Source organism: Urocampus carinirostris, chromosome 1 (genome assembly GCF_059441175.1).
Source record: "Urocampus carinirostris isolate Australia breed hairy pipefish chromosome 1, RoL_Ucar_1.0, whole genome shotgun sequence".
Taxonomy (NCBI): domain Eukaryota; kingdom Metazoa; phylum Chordata; class Actinopteri; order Syngnathiformes; family Syngnathidae; genus Urocampus; species Urocampus carinirostris.
This window is the reverse complement of record NC_142349.1, coordinates 15,418,990-15,444,975: the sequence shown is the minus strand read 5'-3', so window position 1 is coordinate 15,444,975 and position 25,986 is coordinate 15,418,990. Positions and strand designations below refer to the sequence as shown.

General features: G+C 39.9%; 1 protein-coding gene across 1 annotated transcript; it reads left to right on the top strand.

Moving 5' to 3' along the window:
• Positions 1-86: 86 nt before the first annotated feature.
• Positions 87-22,604, top strand: qtrt1 (queuine tRNA-ribosyltransferase 1). The gene is made up of 9 exons (XM_088328381.1): positions 87-385; positions 2,891-2,959; positions 3,040-3,178; positions 7,423-7,617; positions 11,177-11,315; positions 11,392-11,467; positions 11,539-11,648; positions 13,948-14,032; positions 21,663-22,604. Exons 1-9 carry the CDS (start codon positions 104-106, stop codon positions 21,813-21,815), a joined length of 1,248 nt encoding a protein of 415 aa, XP_088184507.1. The 5' UTR covers positions 87-103; the 3' UTR covers positions 21,816-22,604.
• Positions 22,605-25,986: the final 3,382 nt, after the last annotated feature.

Genomic DNA, 25,986 nt, shown 5'->3' with positions numbered 1-25,986 from the left:
CTATATTAAAACCTTAACCCCGCTCCAAGAACTCACCTGTTTTGTTATTGGTCACTATCGTACGCCAATCAAACTACTTCCTGGTCACGTGGCCCAAGATAACATGGCCGCTACATGCACTCATGTAGAGACGCCGCCGAAAACGGACATGTCTGCCAAAAAAGCGCTCGGACTTGCGTCTCCTCTTACTTTACATATTGTTGCAGAATGTCCAGTGACAAAAGCGCGAGCATGCGACCTGATGCTGCCGCACTCTGTCGTTAGTACACCGGTCTTTATGCCTGTCGGCACACAAGGGACCATGAAGGGAATCACGGCGGACCAATTGGACGCTCTCGGATGTCAGATATGTCTCGGGAACACATACCATCTGGGGATGAGACCGGTACGAAATCTCCAGAATAGCTAGCATTAGACTTTTTCCCTTTAAAATATTTTTTGAACTCTTAAATTTGTTGTTGGAAATAATGTCATGATCACACTATAAAATAAAAGACTGACTTAATATTAACGTATATAGCGGAAGAGGTTTAAAGTTCCTGCTGTCACTAAGACCCCTGTCTTTGTTTTTTTAAACAAGGGCGACGTAGCCAAGCTGCGCGCGCATTGTTGAGGCAGAATGGCGGAATTAATAGATCCGACGACGCTTGTTCTCAGCCAATCAAAACACGAGGATGACGACAGCCGATGGTCGTCCATCTTTGAATCACATTTGATCCACACGCTTGTACAGTGCTACCGCTACTTACGAATTTATTTCATACCGGGAGTAGCTTTTGTAACCTGAAACATACCGAAGTATCCGGAATGATCGGTAGGGGTGAGCTTCGTCTATTATCCTCATTTGGAGAAGTGTTTGAAGTGGATAAAGGCATGCTGGCGCCCTCACGTTCTACTCAACGTGAAGATGATTGTTGGGAACCGGATCTAAGTTGTTTGTTCTACATTAGGTGTTATATTTTTATTGAATTGAAGTTTATGCTGAAGTTTAACACAGCACCCTATCAGCCTCACAACACGGCGTGTAGCTCCTCCCTTCCAATTTTGTATTTTACCATGAAATAGAAATCTGGTCACACCTTGAAAAACTCCAGAATGGGTTCGTCCCTTTATAGGTTATGAACTTAAAAAGTTATCTGCAAAGACAGCCCTAAAGAAAACTTTCCTTTTTTTGTAGCATTAGATGTGCCAAGAAATAAGAGTGAGGTGAAATATCTCGAACTAAATAAAGTTTGTCAAAAGGGAAAACAAAGTGTGCATACACTGCTTTACATTTGCAGTAAGAAGACATCAGAGTTTACAAATCTGCATAAATTTTTATGTGAAGTACAGGGCTGACATCTTCCTCATGGATTACCAACATTACAAGGTTATTAGCGTATTTGGACTCTTTGAGTCAATGTATATAAATCCGTATATAATAATTGAGAACCTTTTCTACTCTCTTTAGTGATCATTTAGCATAATAAGGGAGAAATTATATTACTAAAGAGTCGTTGCTGTTGTTTCGGCCTCCCTATTTCATCTGTGTGTGATACATGATTACCATAACTATGGTGGCCGTGGCTTAGCGCTTTCTGTCTGCTCTATTATTTCAAATCCGTTTATACTAGCTGATTGACAAAAAAAGACGGTAGATTGTAACATATCAAACAAGCACAAAGTATTTGCAAGCAAGATACGACTTATTTTCGGTAATCAAAGTCAACAAAATTGAAATGCACTTTAGATGAGCGCTTTGCAAAGATTGTCAAAGCCATTTAGTGGAGCTTTTGTCTGCGACTTTTTTGTCTTATTTACAACACCTGTTTTCATATCGGGTAGGTAATAGGTAAAATACCTTTTTATGCCAGCAAGTTAAATGGACCAAAATAGTGGCTCAGATGACCAGTTCATATATACAGTAGCTTCGTTCATACATAAGGTAATTAAGCTTGAAGAATTTCTTTCCTTGAGTTACACCCACCTTAAATACGTTGTTTGTGTTGGTTGGCTCAATAATAATAACAATTCATCAATAATAATCATTATTAACGATTTAATAATGTGTTATTATTAAATATAAAATAATGTATACATAACGAATAATGGTAATAATGTTATTATTATTGATGCTATAAAAGATATACAAGCTAGCACTAGTAGTAGAAAAATTCATGTCTACAGTAAGCATTGGTCACAAACACTTTTTCACCATTTCCCGGACACTTTCTGAGGCATTCGGGGGTCAAGTAAATCTAAACCAGATTGCTTTAATAGTATACATGAAATGGGTACCACAAATGCTCGACATGCCTAATGATGTCCTCGGTCCAGTCATTTATTTTAATGGATTGCTGCCACGGGGCCCGACGAGGCCTGTTTCCCCTTGATATCGCCAAAAACAGTTCCTTAAAATTGCAATTTGTGCACCCACCTGTACACACAACAGCATGACATGTTGTTTTTGTAAATTGCAACTCTAAAACCGCAACTCAACATGCAAATCTACTCTCGCTCCTTTTAAACTTGAACTACTCGCGCTGTTTTGAATCATGCTCACGTTCTCTAGTGATCTTGTGATGACGTTGGTCAGGAAAAGGGTCTATACATTGCTATATAAATAATATTTCTGTGTATCTATATAATAGAAAATCACAAACATGCAAAGTAGGTGAAGATTACTGGCCTCAAGGTTATGAATCCTAATTTAGATTTTGATAGCATTCAAACGCACAGATGGCTAAGCAAGCAGTCACAAATTGTTGGGATGCAGTGAAGTGCCAAATTAAAAGGCAAAGAAGATCTGGGTTTTTGAAATAACATGGATGCCACCAGCACACATTGTTTTAATCAAGACCCATTTAAGGATATGTGATTCATCCCCCTTTCAATTGTTCTGCTTCCAAAGGGGCCTGATTTGTTTGAAAAATCCAACGGATTGCATGGATTCATGAACTGGAAAAAGAACCTATTGACGGTAACTTTTCAGAGCCATATTGCATTGTCATACTTACAGGAGAAATTACTTTAATTATAATGATTTTCTGTACTTTGAAGGACAGTGGAGGTTTCCAGATGGTGTCACTTGTTGAACTTTCCCAAGTAACAGAGGAAGGCGTCACATTCAAGTCTCCTTATGACGGCGAAACTATTCTTCTCAGTCCAGAAAAATCCATCAGCATACAGAACAGTCTAGGTGTGTGAAATCAGATCCTGTGCAGACCAATTATAAGATAGCAATATAATACACACATATATATATATATATATATATATATATATATATATATATATTTTTTTTTTTTACAGAAAACACACTCATTAAAAGTACAGAACCCACTGATCAAAATAAGAGAACAACAAAGACTTTGGCATTTAAAGACATTCTGATGGTTTAGTCAGCAATTAGTAAGTGTACAGGCCTCTGCACTGAACGACTTCAGCACATCTGCGGTCGAAGGGTAGCACTAGTCTCAGACACTGCTCTGGTGTGATTTTGGTCCATTCTTCCAGCCTCCTCCACAATCTGTTGATTGTAGTGGGTTTCTAGACCATAACTTGGTCACCTAGGATTTTCCTGAGGTTCTCTATTGGTAGATATTAGGATCATGGTCAGGCCATGCCATTAATTCAGTGTTTTCACCATCAGGAAAATTCTTAACCTGTTTTGCTGTGTGTCATGGAGGAATGTCCAGCATGGAAACCACAGGCTGATTGGGCAATGAACGCAAGAAAGAAACCATGCGCTGTTAAGCAAGGTTCTGATACACATTTGCATTCACTCGGCTAGTAGCTTTACAAGAGACCATACTCCTGCTGCAAAAAACATGCTCAAACCATGACACTTCCTCTTCCACCTTCACTTACTTTTTAGACACTTTGGGCTTAGTCTTTCTCCAATGTTTCACCCAATAAAGCGCTTCCTATCAGACATCCATCCATCAATTATCTGCACCGCTTATCCTCAGTAGGGTCGCGGGGGCGCTGGAGCCCATCCCAGCTATCTTCAAGCAGTGGGCAGGGGACACCCTGAACTGGTTGCCAGCCAGTCGCAGGGCACACAGGGACAGACAATTAGCTCGCTCATTCACACCTAGGGACCATTTGTACAGGCCAATTAACCTGACATGCATGTTTTTGGAATGTGGGAGGAAACCGCAGTGCCCGGAGGAAACCCATGAAAGCACGGGGAGAACATGCAAACTCCACATAGGAAGTTCAATCTCATGACCTCAGAACTGTGCCGCACACGCGCTAAGCACTGCGCCCCCGTGCTGCCACCCATAAATAAACTAAATTCGCTTTCATCAATGAGGTGAACTCTGGACCAGTAGTTCTCTGTCCACACAATATGCTCCTCAGCAAAGCTCAGTCTAGCTTTTTGAGTTTTTTTTGCTAATGGGATGTTTGGTCACTGCAGTGTAGACCTTAAGTCCAAATCTTCTTAAACCGCAAGATATTTTAAGGCGAGACAGATCCTTAAAATGTTCAGCACTGAACTAGTATGCAACTCTACCTGCTGTTTGGAAACGATTACCCATTGAGATCCTCCTCAGTGACCTGTCCTCTCCTGCATTTCTCCTGTGGTCGACCAGCCATCTTGGGCAACTTGAACAAGACTCAATATTCTTGAAGTTACAGATTTGGAACTATCAACTTGGCTTGCTATGCGTATAGTCATCCCTTTCGTTTTCATCTGGGAAACTTGCTGATGGAAGTTTTCGGTCACTTTAGAACCATCTGGCAAAGTCAGTGAAACTGGCTGTTAAGAATGCCAGTTAAAGAGGAGTTGACAAATAATCAAGGACATTTGCACCATGTGCTAGATTAGCACCATTAAGTGGGAGGCACCTGAAAGTGTTCTCTAATCTTGATCAGTAATTATTTTGGTAAAATACAGTTTCTTGTTGAAATGCCTTATCGTTTTTGTGAAACATGATGTAGTAGTATGGTATACACGCAACAGAATGTCCTTAATATTTGAGCGGTGAAGATGGCTTTTTTTTCTGAATTATTCAATTGCTTGTAAATGATTTGTCTAATTTGGATCCCGCAACCAGTACTTTTTTCAAGGAAAAACATTTTGTTAATACATAAGCCGCACCTGACTATAAGCTTCATGTGCCCATATTGAAAGATATTTACAAAAAAAGAGTTTTACTTAACCCCTTAACGCTCTGACAGCCCGGTGGGCCTCCGGACTTTTAACAAATACGTGTCGGTACGATGTCACAAGTCATGGAAATATGTCACATAGCATTGGAAAGCTTAAACTCTTGGGATTCAAGATATGATGACCATTTCAAAATATACACATCAGAGAAACATTTCGTAACTCACCAGTATGTCCCCTGGGCCGCCTTCAACTTTTTTGAATGCCTTCGTTAAATCAAGGACAAGACATCGAATCCAACCGTGTAAAATATTAATCCAAAACATACAAAATGCTGACAGATGAATATGCCTGCTTCGTTGGTCGTTGCTCTTTGTAATCCATTTGTTTTGCCACATTTTTTCTGTTTACAAATCAACTGACTTGTAAAATTATTCTCAATATGGTAGTTAGCCCTGTCCTTTCGATTGACATCTTTTCCATGATGAGGGTCTGTTCATGATAGTTTTATTCCTCTACTAAGCACGAAAATTCATTAAACTTGCATCTTCCTCAACACATATATTCCACCTACCTCACTCTCACCTTTACTGATTGGGCATCCCTGGCGGCTGTTAGAAAAACATAAATTAGTCGCATCATTGCATAAGCCGCAGGGTTGAAAGCTTGGGAAAAAGGTTGCAATTTATGATCTGAATTTTACAATATGTGTGTGTGTGTTAGTGTGTGTGCGTGCGTGCGCGTGTGTGAGGTGTGTATATATATATATATATATATATATATATATATATATATATATATAAAATGTATAAATATAAATATACTGCCCGATGATTGCTGGGATGGGTTCCAGCACCCCCGCGACCCTACTGAGGATAAGCGGTGTAGCTAATGAGATGAGATATATATATATATATATATATATATATATATATATATTTATACATGATAGAGATAGATACATCCATCCATTTCCTTCCGTTTATCCGGGGTTGGGTCGCAGGGGCAGCACCATCTCAGCAGGGAAGCCCAGACCTCCCAAGCCCCAGCCCAAGCAAATTCATTTTTAATAATATCACACAAAAAATGCATGTGCAGCATAGGTTACAATTTTCCAAAGAATACATGAACTTGCCTCAAGAAAAATGAAGGAAAATTTTGTGAACCAATGAAAGTAAAGCTGGGTCCAGGGGCCGCAGACCGTATGTGAGACAACGTCCAAACACTGAATTCAAACCTCAGTACACATTTAAGACAGTGAAGCATGGTGGTGCAAGTATCATGGTATGGGCATGTTTCTCGTCCTCTGGTGTTGGGCCCATTTATCCTATATCAGGGATCTTGGATCAGTTTGGCTATGTCAAGATACTTGAAGAGGTTATGTTGCCTTGGGCTGAAGAGAACATGCTCTTGAAATGGGTGTTTCAACAAGACAATGACCCCAAACACACCAGTGGATGAGCAAAGTCTTGGTTCCACACTAACACAATTAATGTTATGGGGTGGGTTCAAATGCAGCTACCAGCTTTCCTGTGCTGAGTTTGCATGTTCTCCCCGTGCTTGCATGGGTTTCCTCCGGGCACTCCGGTATCTTCCACATTCCAAAAACATGCATGTCAGGTTGCAACTAAATATTGGAATTGCTAAATCCTAACTTTAATTGGAAATACAAATAGTTTTAACTTTGTACAGTCAACAGCAAACACTGATATTTTTTTGGGCTAGACCCCTCTGAACTGTTTGACCAATTGCACAGCTTTCAGAGCGTGCCTTTTATGAATGCTGGGTCTTCTTTGTTTTCTGAGAATCTAATGAAACAATAAAAATATACTAAAGACCTGAGATATTCTGATTAGTCACATTCTACTGCTATTATTTTGAACAGCACTGTACGTGTCTCATTCGGTCTGCCTGCTGCGCCTTCTATCCCCCCCACCCCTTCCCTTTTTCTTTGCGCTAGCGCATTGCACGCACAGGAGAGTAAACAAGTTAATTGGAAGCAATTTTCATCCCAGGGCTGCTGATCCGCTAGTTACCTGACTGTGCAAAGGAGCAACTTGCGCAAACTGTTTTCAATTTGCCTTGTATGAAAAAAAAGACATGTTCATTCATTCCTGGTGGCAGACGGTATTAGTGATATTTTAAACCTTGGCTTAAACACACCATAAATCATGAATCTATTTATAACATACCATGAAACCCTTGTAACGTCAAATGTGTGAGTTGTCTTATAATTTAAGGAAACACTGGTTTAGGTGTGTTTTTAAGATTCTTGAACTGCCCGAATCCTGCCAGGGTTTAATGCAGCACCTCATGTTTTGATGCAGGTTCAGACATCATGATGCAGCTGGATGACGTGGTGAGCAGCACAGTGAAGGGGCCGCGCGTGGAGGAAGCCATGCACAGATCCATTCGTTGGCTGGATCGCTGCATCGCCGCCAACAGGAATCCGCATAAGCAGAACCTTTTCGCCATTATCCAGGGAGGGCTTAACTCCGAGCTCCGAAAAACCTGCCTTGATGGTGCTTGCTTTTTCTGCTTTTATTTCAGTTCATATTTACAGCTATGGAACTACCTCATGAACACATGAGAGAATACCCGGTAACCTCAGCCAATTGCTCCTCTTATTAATGATTGCAATTAGAAGCGAGCCGATTATCGGCACTGATATTTGGGAATTTGACGGATATAGGTATCTGTATTTTTATTTATTCGACTGTCCAATTGAATATACAGTGGAACCTCGGTTCTCGACCATAATCCGTTCCACTTCTTTGTACGAAAACCGATTTGTACGATCACCGAAGCCGTTTTTTCCCATTAAAAGTAATGTAAAATTGTTTTAATCCGTTCCAACACCCTGAATGTTTATCTTGAATATTTAACGTAAAGCTAACCCAGGCTAATCGTACGTTCGCGTTAGCGTAATCTTCCGTACGAAAGATTACGCTAACATGAACGTTTGAAAATAAAAAAATCAGGTTGTTTACACGTCATTTAGCACCCGGGTCCCCACAACAAATGGTGAGCGGTTAAAGGATAAAGAAAAGAATTATGAATAGGATTTCTTACCGGTCGGCAGAAGCCATGCTGTATTCCTGAAAGGAGGGAAACTCGCACACCTTCATATTTTGCTATTATTTCTTTCTTAAATGCAATAGTTGTACGCACTACTCCTCTTTTTTCACCTGTAGCAACTTTGCTGCTTGCACCGAACTTCTACCAAGGCATAATTAGGGGTTAAAACACTCCCTTCACCGCTTTTAAAATAACGAAAACAGAAAAGGAGTGTGCGTTGCCGTGACAACAGTTCTTCACGAGGGGTGGGGGCAATCTACACTCGTACGCCGCTCAGCGTCGCCCCTAGCGTACCGCCGTTCGAACTCCAATTTTTTGAATGAAAAGCGAAGCAAGAATTACTCGAAATTTTTGGTCGAGAACCCATTTGTTCGAACTGAGAGGCGTTCGAAAACCGAGGTTCCACTGTATTTAAAACTGGGTCGTTTAGGCTCAGATCCATCCGAGCCTCTCTCTCCCTCCTTTTCTCTCGCCTTTTGTCTCTGACGCTACCCACCCCAAGCGTTCAGATTGGATAAGCGACTGGGGGCCAAACCACTAAAGGAGGAAGAATAACTTTCCAGCGGAGTGAACAGCGGCAGCCTTGCTAACTCCTTAGTTTTGCCATGCCTTAAAATCAAGACTGCTGATAATATTGAGATTTTAAAATGTCTGTGGGAGAAAAGCTTTTGCGTGATTCAGCAATAGCGTTAAAAGTATTGTCTACTTTTTTTAGAGAAGCATGTTCAGGTGAAGACTGATATATTAGCTCTTATCATTACATTTGTTTGTCAATCAAGCGTGTGTGTTTGTGATTGAGACTGAGCATAAAAAGCATGCTAAAGTGGAAGGCTGAGTGATTAGCTGTTACCATGACATTAATTCATCAATCCGTCTTTAAAACAGGAGTGCCCAAACTTTTCAATTCGTGAACTCTGTTGAAATTTCAATGAACTATTTGTTTTAAGTTGATTTAAGTCATGTTGGTTGTATTGTATTGTTTCTTTTTGCATTGTTCAAATTTTCTTTTAATCTGTTAAAACAAATGATGAAACTCCAAATATCAGTTATCGGCCTCCTCTTAATATTAATTATCGCTATTGGGCCCCAAAAAATCCTATATCGGTCAATCCTTGATTTAAATAATAATAATAATAATAATAATTTCCTTTGTATTGTCATTCTTTGTAACAATGTACACAGAACGAAATGTCGATACACCTGACCCGTTGTAGCGAGCCGATGCAGCCGCAGCCAACAGAGGGCGCCGCCATTTTACCAATTAGGTATGACTCGGCCGAGGCGCGAACCAGCGACCTCCCAGTCTCAAAGCGGGCACACTACAAATTCCCCTTGTTAAGCGATAATAAACCTTACAGAGGGGCGGCACGGCGGCTGAGTAGTTAATGCTTTCGTGGCACAGTTTTGAGGTCATGGGATCAATTCCAGTTACCAGCCTTCCTGTGTGAAGTTTGCATGTTCACTCCGTCCTTGCGTGGGTTTCCTCCCACATTCCAAAAAACCATGCACGTCAAATTAATTGGCTGGTCCAAATTGTCCCTAGGTGTGAATGAGAGAGTGAGTTGTCGGTCTCTGGGTGCCCTGCAACTGGCTGGCAACCAGTTCAGGGTGTCCCCTGCCCACTGTCCGAAGTTTGCTGGGATAGGATCCAGCACACTCGCGACCCTACTGAGGATAAGCGGTGCAGATAATGGATGGATGGATGGATGGATGGATGGATGGATGGACCTTACAAACACCGCTGCACCCTTCTTCCTTACCAACACTATAGTTTTATGCGTCAGGCTACCGCTTTTCTCCCCCTAAAAACTGTTACTGATTGATTTTTATTTATTTTTTTCAATTGAAATATAAATGAAATATTGAAATATAATTTTTTGACTCTCCCAGTATTTTATTCTACGGCTGCTTCGTTTTAAAGCAAGCACATGTTTTTTGTTTGTTTTTCAATGTTCTGGAAACGGAGTGTAGTTGGCGCTCAAAAAATTATGTAACGGCGAAAACATCTACCAAGCATAAAAATCTCTCACCCTTTGGACATATTCACCGTTTTGAAGTCAAAATGATTTCTTACCTGAATTGTGCAGATCCAAGGAGAAAATGGTTTGAGGGGAGGAGAGGGGCTTGTGAGATTTCGCAGAGAGTAACCCGGCAATTTTAGGCCGTGCGTTTGAATTCAAATCAGTGTAGTTCGTAGTCTATTTGGTGAGTTGGTATTTTTAATTTCTCTGGAAGTAGATATACATGACTTTACAATCTCAACCAGAGTGTGATGCGGAGACCTGGCGCAGTTGCCCAGTTAAGTATTGCGGGGAAGTGGAATGAAGAAATCCAGGCTACCTGATTAAGTGCAGCTTGAATTGGTCCGTGTGCTTGTTTTTGGGTTAATCAGTTGACCGTTACGGTTATTGTTCGTTTTTTATTTTGGTTTTAATTTATCAACTGTTTATCAAGAACATAGTTCTTTCTCTTTGATGAGGGAACAGATGAATGGGAATTGGACCTACAGTACATGTCGAAAACTTCACTGACGATCACTACAACACCGTGTGGGTCGACAGAGCTCAATATTTTGTTGGGTTGTGCAGTTTACTGGAACAGCTTCTCCACACCCTTTTACCTTTTAACCACATACCTATTTCATACCTGATCTACCACTTTTTAATGTCAAAAGTTTGGCATGTATGCACCTATTTAGTCACAGCCAGACAGACCAACCAAGTAGAATACCGCGTAAATATTAAGAAATCTACGATGACGCTGTTGTTTGCTACCAGTGACAGAGACGATCTGTAATAGAGCCAAGAGATGCAAGACGAGATCGGTCTAGTACTTTTTTTAGATGAAATACATTTTCCATAATAAAATGGTTATACAGCATACACGATTTGAAATAAATGAAAAACGGGGAAAACGTATAATTTGACAGGAATGCGAGAGCATGCATACACTACTCAAGGATAACTGCTAATATTCACCAAACCCTCCATGTGTGTACTACAGAAATGACCAAACGTAACATTCCTGGATTTGCCATTGGGGGTTTAAGCGGTGGGGAGGAGAAGGATGATTTCTGGCGGATGGTGACGCTGAGCACTGACCACCTGCCACGACAAAAACCTCGCTACCTCATGGGTGTCGGGTAAGCACAGGGATGCCTGAAGATAGCCGCCTACTCCTGTGTTCCATGTTCAACCGACCTGCAACCTGTTCTGTAGGTATGCCGTTGACTTGGTTGTGTGCGTTGCTTTGGGTTGTGACATGTTCGACTGCGTCTTCCCTACCCGAACAGCAGTAAGATTTGTTTTAGGATGTTACTTTATCTTTTGATTGTTGCCAATTTAGTCATGTTTTTCTTCATTCAGAGGTTTGGCTCGGCGTTGGTGCCCTGGGGATCACTACAGGTAAAACAGAAGCAGTATGCCAAGGACTTCAAGCCCATAGACCCAGACTGCCAGTGTCCCACCTGCAAGAGGTAAGCCGGAAGATGATTTTGGAACTTAAATATATGTTTCACGGGTTTCAAATAATTGTACATTAAAGGTTTTTTAAATTAATAATATCTTTTAGAATTATTTTTTTTGACACAATGGAGATTAGTGGAGACAATTCTCACTCGGAAGTAAAATGCTCTGTTGAAAAAGCCCATGCCTCTTCCAGATAGAGCAACCTGCCGTGTAATGCGCTGGACTTGCGGTGCGTTTAAAGACAAGACGTGTAGTCAGAACATTTCGAATACTAAGAGAAAATACTCTCTAATGTTGTTTTCCAGTCAAATTACAGATGTTTGATTTCTAAATACTTCTTTATAATTTCATTTAAAAAAAAACGACCTCCTCTTGAAAAACGGTAATTGTACTGCATGACTGAGATAACCAATTTACGCTGTACCCTATGTTACTCGATTGTAGCTGCTTTTGAAAAATGTGGCAAAGTGCTTTTTGGAGAGCAAGAGTGTACACAAATTCTCACTGGTGATTGAAGAGAAAAAAAGTTGACTGTGTTTTGAGTGAGTAATTGGCAAAAGCTCCCAGAAGTTAATTCAGCTGATTCAAGTAAACGTACTGTATAATCTTCAAGGATAAAAATAAACATTTAGTATGTTAAAATCCATCCATCCATCCATTATCTGCACCATGTATCCTCAGTAGGGTCACGGGGGTGCTAGAGCCCATCCCAGCTATCTTCGGGCAGTGGGCAGGGGACACCCTGAACTGGTTTCTAGCCAGTCGCAGGGCACACAGAGACAGACAACTCACTCATTCACACCTAGGGACAATTTGGACCGTTCAATTAACCTGACATGCATGTTTTTTTTGGAATGTGGGAGGAAACCGGAGTGCCCGGACAAAACCCACGCAAGCACATGAAAACATGCAAACTCCACACAGGAAGGTTTGATCTCATGACCTCAGAACGACTGCTCTGACGTGCTGCCTGCATACAAAATATGATTGAAAGGCCAAAAGTCATTTTAAAATATATTGAATGTAGACTTAAACGGAGTGATGAATATTTACCATAATTAAATTTTGCAGCCCTGATTAGGAGGTTGAGCAAGTTGTTCATTAACTTGTCGTTTGTCGGAATCCAGCTCTTGGTATCTTTGGCAAAATACTCTACACAACCCGCTTTCAGGGCCACGCACACGAAACTATAAATAGTGTGAATATTGGGTTTGTAGACGTGTACATGCAGCCAGGCATTTGTCCCCAGGCTGCTGCTACCGCTATGGTTTACCACCACCAATCATATGAATGTCTTAGTGCTTAAATAGTGTATCCTTATCAAAGTGCTTTTAAGTGACTAAAAAGGTTTTGTGTAGCACACATGCATTATTAGTAATGTTACCAATCCCACAAAACTAACTCAGTAAATAATTAAACTATGGAAAAGGTGGTTAAACTCTGTACTGGTCACTAGACAATCACAGCACAAATAAACACATTTCCCCATTGATATTTGTTAATAATTAAGTACCTGAGAAACCTTAAATCAAAACGGTGGGACAGACATGATCACTGCTAATAAATGTTGCGACATGTTTTGGTATAAATTAACAAAATGTACTGCAATGTAACTAGATTCATGGTCTCGAAATGTGTGCACAGAAATGACCTTAGGGTCAGTAATAGCGACCGCGCACACCATTTAAAAAGGGTTATTATCTACCAACACAAAACTAATACTGCTCTCTTTTGATTGACACTGTCCATTGAAATGACATATTAAAACAGATTCTTTGTATCAGAAGTAGAATTGTAATAAACTACAGAGCATGTTTACCTTTACAACGGGTGATTTTTCGAATATAAAACACTCAATGTTTAATCCTATTTAATGTGTCATGGAGCCGTTTACTTGTGGTGTGATCCATCATAATTTTTTGTGCCCTCATCCTTTGCCTTAAAACAAGCATCAGGGAAACTGTAGAAAAAAAATCAGCAAGTATTTAACTACAGTCCTACAGAATGCTAATGGTTGTGCGACCCTCAGAAAATGTTGTCTTCCCTTAACCACTAGGGTTGTAGGGGCACCATTTCCTATGGTGTGTCTTGGGTAATTACATCCTGGTGACACCCATCTTTTTACTGACACTAAAATAGCCTGGTAGGAATAAATGACATAATACATAATAGTGTTGCTTATTATTTCAAAATGTTGTATTAACCATACTTTGTTTTGCGTGCGAATAAATGAAAAAATGACAAAAGATTGAGAAGTCTTTTTAGAATATCAGTGAGAATATGTAAAGGCTGTTTGTTCTCTTTCAGGCATAGCCGGGCATACCTCCACGCTTTGTTTAAGAGCAACACCGCTGCCATGCATCACATCACCATCCACAACATCGCCTACCAGGTAACTATAGCGACAAAGTATCTTCAGCGCACATTTAGTCAAAGGCGAATTGAAGGGAACCAATACAGCATATAAAAGGACATCATGCTATCCACAATGAGAAGTCACTGGAGTAATACAATGCTTTTTGCGGGAAGTTGTCAAGTATTTCAGTTTGAGAAAGATTGTACCGTGCCTTGCAAAAGTATTCAGCCCCTTTGACCTTTTCAACCTCGCGCTACATTCAAGGCATCAAACATGAAAATAAAATATTAAATAAAAAATATAATGGGACAGGATTGTTAAATATAACAAAATGTCTCAGATATTTTAGACTTTATTTAACAAATGAAAAACTGATAAGTATGGCGTGCAATGTTATCGGGCTTCTATACTCTCAGTGCAGCATACTCATTCTAAAGGTTCCCTGAGGATCTCTTAATGACCCAATATTGTTCTACAAGACTGATGAAAATGAATAGAATCCACTTGTGTGCTATCACACCTGCGTATAAATGCACCTTCTCTATGATTGTTTTGTTTAAAGTGAAGAGAACATCATGCAGACCCATGACCACACAAGGCAGGTTGTGGAGCAGTTTAAAGACAGATTTGGACACAAAAAAGATTCCCAAAGCTTAAAACATTCTAAAGAACACTGTTATGAAGTCTCGGACCGCTGCAAATCAACCAAGACCTTGATGTACCTCTAAACTTTCACTTAAAAAAAGGAGAAGACAACCGTAAATTCCGGACTATAGAGCGCACCTGATTATAAGCCGCACCCACCACATTTTAAGAGGAAAACCAATTTTGCACATACACAAGCCGCACCTGTATATAAGCCGCATGCGCCCAATTTAAACGTGTAACACAAACACAAAATTGACCCAAACCCGACTTCAAGTCCCGCGATTGAAACTAAATGTCCTTCATTAAAGTCCACAGTCCAAAAATCACAGCCGGCAAAATGAACAGAAAATGATACCGGTACTTAAGGTTTGATGCAGACCTGCAGAGTCCAGGTCCCGTTGAAAGCAATCCAAGGAAAAAAGTGTATATTTCCAAAGGTAAGGGTGGAAAAAATATATCAGATGAACACATTTACTCACGCAACTCCTTTTTCTTTAACCAACTTTTTACCCCCTCTTCTTTCCTTGTCTGTCACTCACCTTTAGCGGTCCCCACTTAAACTCGGCACCCCGCGTTTGTTCCGCCCCTCATTTTTCGTTCACCCGTGCAAAACATATCAGAATAAGTGTCTAAATAAATACAAATAAAAACATTACAAAAATATACAGTTGCAATTACATGTTATACATGGGTTACACACATTTACAAAGAACGACGGTACACACGAGAGAGTTTTCAAAGCTTTAATAATATTCATATAGCTTTGACAGGGCAATTAATGGTAGCAACACTCGAGCGCCGCTAGCGGCCATTAGAAAAATTACATAAATTGGCCACATCACTGAATAAGCAGCAGGGTTGAAAGTTAGGGAACAAAGTAGCGGCTTATAGTCCGGAATTTACGGTAATTAGAGATGCAGCCATGAGGCCCATGGTCAGTGAATGAACTCCAGGGATCTACAGCTGAGGTGGGAGAGTCTGTCCATAGGGCAATAAACACACATAGAATGCACAAATCTTGCCTTTATGCAAAAGTGACAAGTTGAAAGCTTTTTCTCAAAGATATGTATAGAAATTTTATTTTAAAGTTTGCCACAAGCCACTTGGCAAATGCACCGAACAAGTGCAAGAAGGTGCTCCGTTCAGATTCAAACAAAATCAAACTTTTTGGCCTCTTTGCAAAACAATATGTTTGTTGTAAAAGCAACATAGTTCACCACCCCCACTGTCAAACATAGTGGTTGCAATCCCGTGGTTTGGGCCTGCTTTTCTCCTATAACACCGGAAGATTTTTCATATTGATATACAAAATGGATAATACTAAATACATGACCATTCTGGAAGAAAAAAACAGAGTTTGCAAACAATCTGAGACGGAGGTGAGCAGTATCTTCTAATAGGAGAATTATTTATAAAAATGAAATTTAAAAAAAAAAAGAAGCCAAATACACAATGGAATGGTTCACAAGTAAAAGTAACTAGGTGTTGGAATGGCCAAGCCAAAATCAATACCTAAATCGTATTGAGAATCTGTGGGCAGAGGTGGACTGCTGTTCACAAACTCTCAATCCAATTTCACTGAGTCAGAGCTGTTCTAAGGAATAATCAGCAAGATTTTCAGTCCCTCCATGTGGAAAAGTGATAAAGATATTCTTCAAATGACTGGCCCGCAGATAATTTCGCAAACATTTGTCGAAATGTCTTCAGTTAATTTACAACCATTTTGTATGAGTTCTGACAGCACATGGTAAATTCCTGGAGACTTTCCATTTTTCAGTGAATTAATTGCCGTCTACACTTCTTCAAACTGTAGTTGTCTTTATTTAAACCTCTGACAAAAAATGAACATATGGTTACCCTTTAAAAAATGGACATCATACAAGACCGAAAAAAAATCAAATGTCTGTCTTATGTTATTAAAAAAGAGTAACATGTTTAATTTTCCAGTCATGTTCATGTATCAGACACGTCTGATAGGTGACTCATCTTTGAAAGCAGGCTCAGCGACAATAACACAGGAGTGAGGAGTGTACCCTTGTGACACATGTTTCGCAGCATAATACTCAAGAGCACAAAACAGACGACTTGTCTACCAATACAACGCATCGCTGTTCACAACAGCCCCTCCTCTATACGTTTAAGGCATTCAAATTGGATGACCTAGCCATTCTTGGTTGAGTCCCATTTTCCAAAGGTTAAGGATGAGATTTTTAGCACCTTTTGCGATTCTTACAGAATGTTCTTTTTCTCTCATACCGTATGGAAGCCCCAGCAGTGTTTGTTGAATGACAGTACTAACACCCTTTAGCAATTACTGTCAATTGTAGTCATTGTTACCTTGTCCTCTGGATATTTGCGCTCTGTAAAGATACAAAAAGGGACGGCGCATAAAGGACACTTTTAACAGCAGCTCGATGACAAAGCAAGAAAATCAAATGATGTTCAATACAATTTAGAACATGAATGTTTAGGAACAATTTAAACTCTGTTTTATTGTCAATGTGTTTGTCATAATCCACACGCTGATCATATTGGCACGTCCCCACTTTTCTCAATTGTTTGGCAGTCATGCCTAAATTGTCTAAAAAAAATCCCAAACCTATTTTTACCAACGTATTGGTAAATGGTCTGCATTTATATAGCGCTTTTCAAGTCAATGAAGACCTCCCAAAGCACTTTACAATGTGCTTCACACACACCCATTCACACACACACTCACACACCAATAGCAGCCATGCAGCCATGCAAGGCACCTACCTGCTTATTGGGGGCATTAGGGATTCAGTGTCTTGCCCAAGGACACTTCGACATATAACACGGAGGAGCCGGGAATCGAACCTGCGACCTCTTGATCCCAAGACAAGCGCTTATTAGTATGCTAATATAGGGGTTCAACAAATCAGAAAACTGACTCTGGAATTAAACAAAAAGACGGGAAAACTAAACATAGCTGTCTTCTGTTTATTTTGTAGAACACGTCAAATGAAAACATATTAATAGGAACATGTGAATAAAGTATTAAAATATAGTGCAGTGAAAAAAGTATTTGCCGCCTTCCTGATTTCTGTGTTTTTTGCAAATTCATAACTCACAAAGGTTTCAGATCATCAAACCAATTTTAATATCACACAGAGACAATCTATGTAAATACAAAATGCAATTTTGAAATGTTGATTCCTTTTAAAAAAGTTACGGAAGAACTCAAAACCTTTTTGGCCATATGTGAAGTAATTGCCCCCTGAACCTTATAGCAAGTTGGGGCAAATTTGGCAGCAAAAACAGATATCAACCGTTTACGATAATTGGTAACGAGTCTTTCACAATGCTGTGGAGGGATTTTTGCCCACTATTTTTGCAAAACTGTTTCAAATTTCCCATATTGTAGGGTTTTCTAGCATGACCTGCTGGTTTAAGGTCATACCACAGCATCTCAATTGGATTTAAATTATGGACTTTTACTTCAGAACCTTCATTGTTTTTTTGTTTTGTTTTTTTTAGCCTTTCACAGGTGCACTTATGTTGTGTTTTGTCTGGATTGTTGTCCTGCTGCATGCTCTAAGAGTGCTCAAGTTTGAGGGCACAAACCGATGGCTGGACGTTCTCCCTCTGGCGGCAGTGTGATGGTCTGGGGCAAAGCAGCCCCAGACCATCACACTGCCGCCACTATGCTTTACTGTTGGCATCAGATTCTTTTTTCAAATGCTATGCTATAATTATGCCACATGTAATGGTTTGCAAATGTGAAATGGCTCTTTATGTTCTTTTGTGACAGCAGGGGTTTTCGCCAGGGAACTCCCATGGATGTCATTTTTTGCTAGTGTTTTTCTTATTGTGGAGTCATGAACACTGCCCTTAACTGACACCAGCAAGGCCTGCAGTATGATTATCCGAAACCTTTGTTAGTGATATATTTGCAAAACACAGAAGGAAGGGGGAAAATACTTTTTTACAGCACCGTATTGAGCAGTTTGATTTTGTGAAATAATACTGACGTCATGAAAAAAAGTATCCAAAGTACGTGTATACAAGGTTAAAGCCTGTTCCTCAGGCTAGAAGTTGAATTTAAAAAAGTAGAATCTAAAGTGTTTCACCAGACTAAAAGTGAGCCCTGCATACTGGAGCGATCCGACCACATGACAACATGTGTGTATAGTTTTCTTTTTGAGTTCTGTACTACAAGAAAAAGCCAGGCAATACAACGCTTCTGAGGTGCAGACGCACCTTTAGTAGTACGTCTCCTAAAACTGGTTTATAAATATCAACATGAGGCACGTTTTATTTTTTGAACATCATTAATGAAAAACATTTTAAAGTGTGCTGGACTTTATAATCCCCCAGTCCGCCATGATTAAATACATTATAGGGTTATCATTAGGTAGCTCTCTGTTCCCCTGACACCCTCACGTACGTTCCGGTCGTATTCACAAAATTTTTGAATATGTGACATGGAAGCTAAATTGTAGCCACAATTGTAATGTTGTGGTGGGTTTCTGAAGCTCATTCATTCCTCCGCTTGCCATGATCACTGTGCTTGAGAATCTCACATGCATCCCGGACCACGTATGTCCTAACCGTATATACATAGAGCCGAACAGATCACGGATTAGTGAAGAGGTGTTGCACAAATGGCTGATAGTATTTTGAATCAATACATATTGTCAATATTAAAGTTGCTTTATCAGCTTATCATTTGCTTTTACGGGTGTAGTGATGTTTTCTTCAACTTTCGAAAATAGTTTATTACATTTGCTATTGATGTAATTTTTTTTTAAGATACTCTATATTTTAGAGAGCAAAGCAGGAAATTAAATTTTATTGCAATACACCCCTTTAATGCCTAAATGTATACTTTAAAGGGACAGTGTGTATTATTTGACTACTAGATGTCACTGTATTGTTGTGCAACCTGAAACAGGGGTCTCAAACTCAATTTACTCAGGGGTCACCGGATATAGATTCAAGGCAAGGTGGGACCGCATCACATCAAACATTCCACCTTTCTCAAATATATATCTCATCTCATTAGCCGTACCGCTTATCCTCATTAGGGTCGCGGGGGGGCTGGAACCCATCCCAGCCATCTCCGGGCAGTGGGCAGGGGACACCCTGAACTGGTTGCCAGCCAATCGCAGGGCACACGGGGACAGACAACTCACTCGCTCATTCTCACCTAGGGACAATTTGGACAGGCCAATTCACCTGAAATGTATGTTTTTGGAATGTGGGAGGAAACCGGAGTGCCCGGAGGAAACCCACGCAAGCACGGGGAGAACATACAAACTCCGCACAGGAAGTCTGGAGCTGGATTTGAACCCACGCAGGAGGTTCCCATGACATGAACTGTGCCGCACAAGCGCTAACCACTGCTCCGCCGTGCTGCCTCAAATATATATATTTTTTTTAAATATAAAGATAAAAAAATAAAAATAAATAGTAAGATTTAATAACAAAATAAATAAACTTGTAATAGGTAAATAAATATCTAATTAGTCAGAAGTCTCCCTGTGTCTCGCTATGTATGGTTCTCTTTTTCTGTGTCTGTCTCTTTTTCTCTCTCTTTGTCTTACTCTCTCTCTCTCACGCTCACTCTCTATGTCTGTGTCTATTTCCCTCAGTCTCATGCTTTCATTGTGAAGCAGCCAGCAGAGTTCACTGACTTCAAAATACAGCGTTTAAATGACACTTCAGTGGAACTCACCTTTTGCAAGATAATGTTTGTGTCTTCATCTCGCATGCGCTGTAATTGTCGCTGCATTTATGAGTGAATTGTTCCCAAATTCAATCCCCGCCTGCCTAATTAACATGAAGCTAGCATCCATATCAAACTCACGTGGGCCGCACATTTTTAAGATAATTCTGTTATTTTTGCCCAATAATCAAATTATTTTCTTAATGAATTAAGTTTTTTTAATGTCCCTTTAAGGCTAAAATCTAGTAAAGTTATCAATGAACCATTATCAAAAGGAACTTAATTCATCCAGCCCTTGTAAAATATAATGTTCTAATAATATATCTCTTTTGAAGAGAACCTTTTGGGATTGAAATACAGAGAAACCCTTGTTAATTTGCGCTTTGGTTATCGCTGGTTCAATGCTTTGCAGCTTGAATTGTCTTTATTGTCATTGATATCAATGTATCGTGCATTGTGTTTAGTAGACAGTAAGGTCGGGATGGTAGGTTAGGAAGGGGTTTGTGTGTTTAGTGGGCATGACTATCTGTGCACAACTGCGATAGGCTAGTGCAGGGGTGTCAAACTCATTTTAACTCGGCGGCCACACGATAGAACAAACATTCTGTCGGGGGCCGGACTAATCGATTCAAGAGAAAGAAAAAGAGAGATAAAGAAAAAAGAGAAAGGGAGGGAAAAAGAGAGAGGGCGGGAAAAAAAGAAAAAGAGAGAGGGAGAGAGCATGAGAAACAAAAGATAAAAAGTCATGAGAGAGGGGGAAAAGAAAGGGAAAGGAAGAAAGAAATCCAAAGAGAAATAGAAAGACAGAAGGAGAGAAAAGAGAAAAGAAAGTGCGAAGGGTATGAAGAGAGAGAGAAAAGGAGAAAAAGGAAGTTAGAGCAAAAGAGGTTAAAAGACGGAGAGTGAAAGAGACAGAGTGGGAGAAAAGGGGTGGAAAAGAAATGGAGAGAGAGTGAGAGAGAGAAATAAATACAAGTACAGTGTCTTTGTTCGAGGCACTTGGCTTTGGCAACATCAATTTGACATATTTCAACCTGCAGCTTGTTTTTCTCTTGAGCTTCTCTGAGTGTTGTCTCGCGGGCCGGATTCAATCCCTTAGCGGGCCTGATCTGGCCCACGGGCCGCCTGTTTGACACCTGTGGGCTAGTGTAAGCTATCAGTCAAACAGTGGGCGAAGACACAGGTCAATAGGTCAAAATCACCACTGTGTGTCTCCCTTAAGAACCTAATTGTGATTCTTTTGCACTACATGTTAATGGCAAAATACAATTGTTCAAGCACCATGAAATGACATAATCTCAGTTTTTGTTGTTGTTTTTTTACTTCCAGCTCAACTTAATGCGTTCTGTGCGGGAGAGTATCGTGCAAGGCCGCTTCCCAGACTTCATACGCACCTTCATGCGCCGTATGTTCTCCTCTCGTGACCAGTACCCCAGCTGGGCCTTGGATGCTCTGGCCTCAGTAAACATCACTTTGGATTAAAACCCAAACATGATCCTTTCTGTTTTACACGGATGAACAGTGAATTAATTTGCATATTATTATTTTTTTCACTGATTTTCTATTTGTTGCTTACCTATTCCTGTTTGGTGGATGTGTGGGCGAGGGGGTTCAGATCAACAGGTTGACGCTTTTATTATATGTGGCAAAGCAAACAACCTGAATCCTGTGCAAATTGTCCTCAGAGTAGAAATTATGATAATATGCCACCTGATGGAGTTTAAATGAGGTTCTGAAAGGAACACACACACACACACACAGGAACTGACTCGTGGGATGCACACTTTTTTTTTTGTGGGCAGTTGCCATGGTTACGCAGAGAGGCCCACCCACTTGAAAGGAGACATGGTTTTCGCCTCACCAGTCATGCTCTTTGTAAGAACTATTGTGATGAAAGGAAGCATGTCATTCAACAGCAAGCACAATTATGATGGGCGTGCGTGTTTGGCTTTTTTTTTTTTTTTGTAAATCGTGACATAACAAAAGTGTGCTCGTCTTTGTGTCCAGCAGAGGGCAAATCCTCAGCGAGAAACTCAAATTTCATAGAAAGTGTTCGCTTAGGGATGACGTCAGTTTTGTCTCCTCGGCACAACCTTTGTGTTACGTCGTGTCATGACACGCCTGTTAAGCAAAGGCAAATGAATACTGATTCTGAACACATTCATTGTTTTCGGCGCCTATAGTCGTGCAAAAAAACAACTTTAACTAGGATGCCAAGCTAAGAATGAGGAAATAAATATATTTTCACAAAAATAAATGTATTTATTGGAATTTGTTTTTTTATATGGTCTACAAGAGGGATGTCAAACTCAGTTTGGCCCTGGAACTGGATCTAGACTTTCTGTTCTTAGGCAAGCCGGATCAATTTTTAGCTTTAGTATTATGCTTCATCATTCTGCCTACTTAAGTAGCCTAGCCTACATATTATAATGGTGGATGACAAGGGATCTTTTCTAAGAATAATCTATTTTTTCACAATCAATAGGGAAAGTGACTTTCATGTTTTGCATTGAATGTGTTAACTGGTTTATTTTAAACATTGGTGACAACAGTTATACAACTGAATCAAATCCCCACACTATACAAGCTTAAGTCACAGCTAGAAAATAATGAATCTAATTTTTGCAGTAATTGTCATACTGATTCAAAACTAATAAAAAATAAATGCAAAATAAAATAATTAGCACTGCACTGGCTCTAACATTAGACTGCATCAAGTCAAGTTCCATTTATCGGTGTAGCCCTTAATTACAAAAGGTCTCAAAGGACTGCACAGGCCACATTTGCAACACCTCCTAAACTTAAACCTGCATAGAAACAAGAGATTACTTAAAACCTCTGCATGATGAAAATAAGTAACCCTAAGAAAGGGCCAAACGAGGTAATCTGCCTTCCAGGATGATCAGGCTGCAATAGATGTTGCAACAATATGTTTGGTAACGATACACAAAGATAGTGAAGATTGACCATAAACATAGGTTACAAGTAAAATTGCTCACAGATCAAATCAAACCATTTGGCTGGGCCTACTTAAGCTGCGAGTATATCATTTACTCCTGAGGGAGCATTTGGTTTGCACTTATTTTAAAAATCCTACATTTGGATAGAAATGACCTATGGACTTGCTTCTTTTTTTTTTTTACATACTCAGAACCGTATGGCGGGCCGGATCACATAATTCAACGAGCTGGGTCCAGGCTGCGGGCCATAGGGTTGACATGGCTGGTTTACTGGTACAATCAGAAACATACACAACTATTTTTTTAAAGGGCTCTTTTAAAATTTGTCAACAGTTCAAGTCCAACATTAGTTAAATAAGTTTCTCAAATTTTTATAAAAGCATATTTTTGGGTTAAAGAAAATTGTCTGATAATTCAAAGAAATGTGATTTAAAAAAAACTCTCATACCATTGTGTTTCCTAGGGCGTATGGTTCAAGGTCCAAATTGTAAGGTAACATTTCCCAGCACAGAAAGTATTCCTCGGTAGAGTTTTTTTAGTTGTATACTTTGGTAACAGCATTGTAAATACCATCAAGTCAAGTCACACATAATTTTATAGCCCTTTTTCACAATATTTCTCGAAAGACTGCACAGGCCACAATTACACCATCCCGTGATCTGAAACCTGCATACGGACAGGGGAAAACCCAAAAACCTTAGCATGAAGAAAAGAAGACACACAAGAGGTAGTCCTCCTTCCAGGATGACCAGGCTGCAAAAAATGTTGCATTAGGTAACAATACACAAAACATAGTCAACATCAACAATAAACTGGTAAAATTGTCCCAAGACTGCAACTACATAATTTCCCATCTCAGCCAGATGGTCAATGCAGATTATAACATGTTTCAGGTCCAGGTGCTGGTAGGCTGACTCATCCCGGTTCATCCTTCTCCTTAATTCCGCCACCAGCCAGGCAGCCGAAAGGAAGAGAAAAAGAAAGTATGAGCTCGGCATGATTCATAAGCTCTATAATATAAGTGTGTCTTAAGTCTAGATTTAAAAACCCTCCACTGAGGTTGCAGATCTTATCTCGAGGGTAACGCATTCCACACCACGTGGCCTGAATTGAGAACGCTCCTGCAGATTTCTTCTTGGCTCTTTGAGTCATGAAGACCAGCATTGTCCGAGCGGAGGCTCCGAGCAGGTAGATTGGGAGAAAACTAACGAGAGATAAGAGGGGGCAAGGCCATACAAACTTACTAGTGATCCCAAGAGCCAAGAAGAGATCCGCAGGTTTGAGAGCGTTCTCCATTCGGTCCCCGGTGCTGTGGAATGCTCTTCCCCCTGAGATTCGATCTGCAACCTCAGTGGAAATTCTATTGCAAATGAATAACCTATATTTTATTTTGACAATATCAAGGGATGGTGTCATAATAATCTGTAATAATAGTTTGCAATAGTCTTTGATCTGTGCAGCCTTTGAAACTCTTTGTGATTAAGGGCTATACAAATAAACATGACTTGACTTGACTTAACCTTACTTGCACATCCCTAGAAGGACAGGGAACCACTGCCAGTTAGCTAAAATTGGAGTGATATGATCAAACTTAAGTTGACCAGCAAGGTACAGCTCAAAAATCTCCATACATGATGGCAAGTCTGCTCCTCACAACCAGATCTTTGTCACGCCAAGACAGACCTGTGAGAGGCAGCGTGGTGAATGATTCAAAGAGGAAAATCAAAAAGCTTCAATTATTGTCTGGTCAGTCAGTTGTAAACTGTTCATTATCACAACAAAGGTTCTTGGACAACAATTTTTTGAAACTGCAAAGCAGTCTTGTCTCTTTAGTGCCAACAAAACGTTCCCTTGTGGAAATGCAGAGGCAAGCCGAACAAATGTGCATGAAATAAATCTGTGTCTTCACTATTCAGACGATTCAGACCAGCGCATTCCAAGAATGAATGTTAAATGCATTTTCCATTACCAGTGTTACTTCCTATTTACCCACAACAAATCATTTTCCTAAAATGGATGTACCAATGCTCAAACAGCTTTCCTTTTTAACGGGTAACCGCTAAGCCGGAGAGGTGTTAAAGATTTCTAATTACATAAGCTGTTGCTGAAAATGTGAAATATTTGCAGATACATTCAACCACAAAACAACACGATTTATCCGAACAGTAATATTCAATTTAACTTCAGATGTCTGTAATGTAAATTACTGGCAGGGTTAGTAACTCCAGTTTGACAAATTCCTTTGAGTCCATCAATCTTCTTTGCCGCTTATCCTCACTAGGGCCGCGGGGGGTGCCTGGAATCATCCTATCTACTGGACTGTCTCACAAAATTAGAATATTGTGATAAAGTTCTTTATTTTCTGTAATGCAATTAAAAAAACAAAAATGTCATACATTCTGGATTCATTACACATCAACTGAACTATTTCAAGCCTTTTATTATTTGAATATTGCTGATTTTGGCTTACTGCTGAAAAAAACTCAAAAATCCTATCTCAAAATATTAGAATACTTCCTCAGACCAAGTAAAAAAAAAAATTTTATAACAGCAAAACTAAATCAAACATTTGAAAATGTCCATTGATGCACTCAGTACTTGGTTGGGAATCCTTTTGCACGGATTACTGCATCAATCCGGCGTGGCATGGAGGCAATCAGCCTGTGGCATTGCTGAGGTGTTATTGATGCCCA

What these genes read in the sequence shown, in the direction of transcription:
- qtrt1 (XM_088328381.1), top strand. Translation starts at nt 104, where the DNA reads ATGGCCGCTACATGCACTCATGTAGAGACGCCGCCGAAAACGGACATG. An exon ending in CAGTGTCCCACCTGCAAGAG is followed by an intron (nt 11,649 to 13,947) that starts GTAAGCCGGAAG and finishes GTTCTCTTTCAG; the next exon opens with GCATAGCCGGGCATACCTCC. An exon ending in TCCACAACATCGCCTACCAG is followed by an intron (nt 14,033 to 21,662) that starts GTAACTATAGCG and finishes TTTTACTTCCAG; the next exon opens with CTCAACTTAATGCGTTCTGT.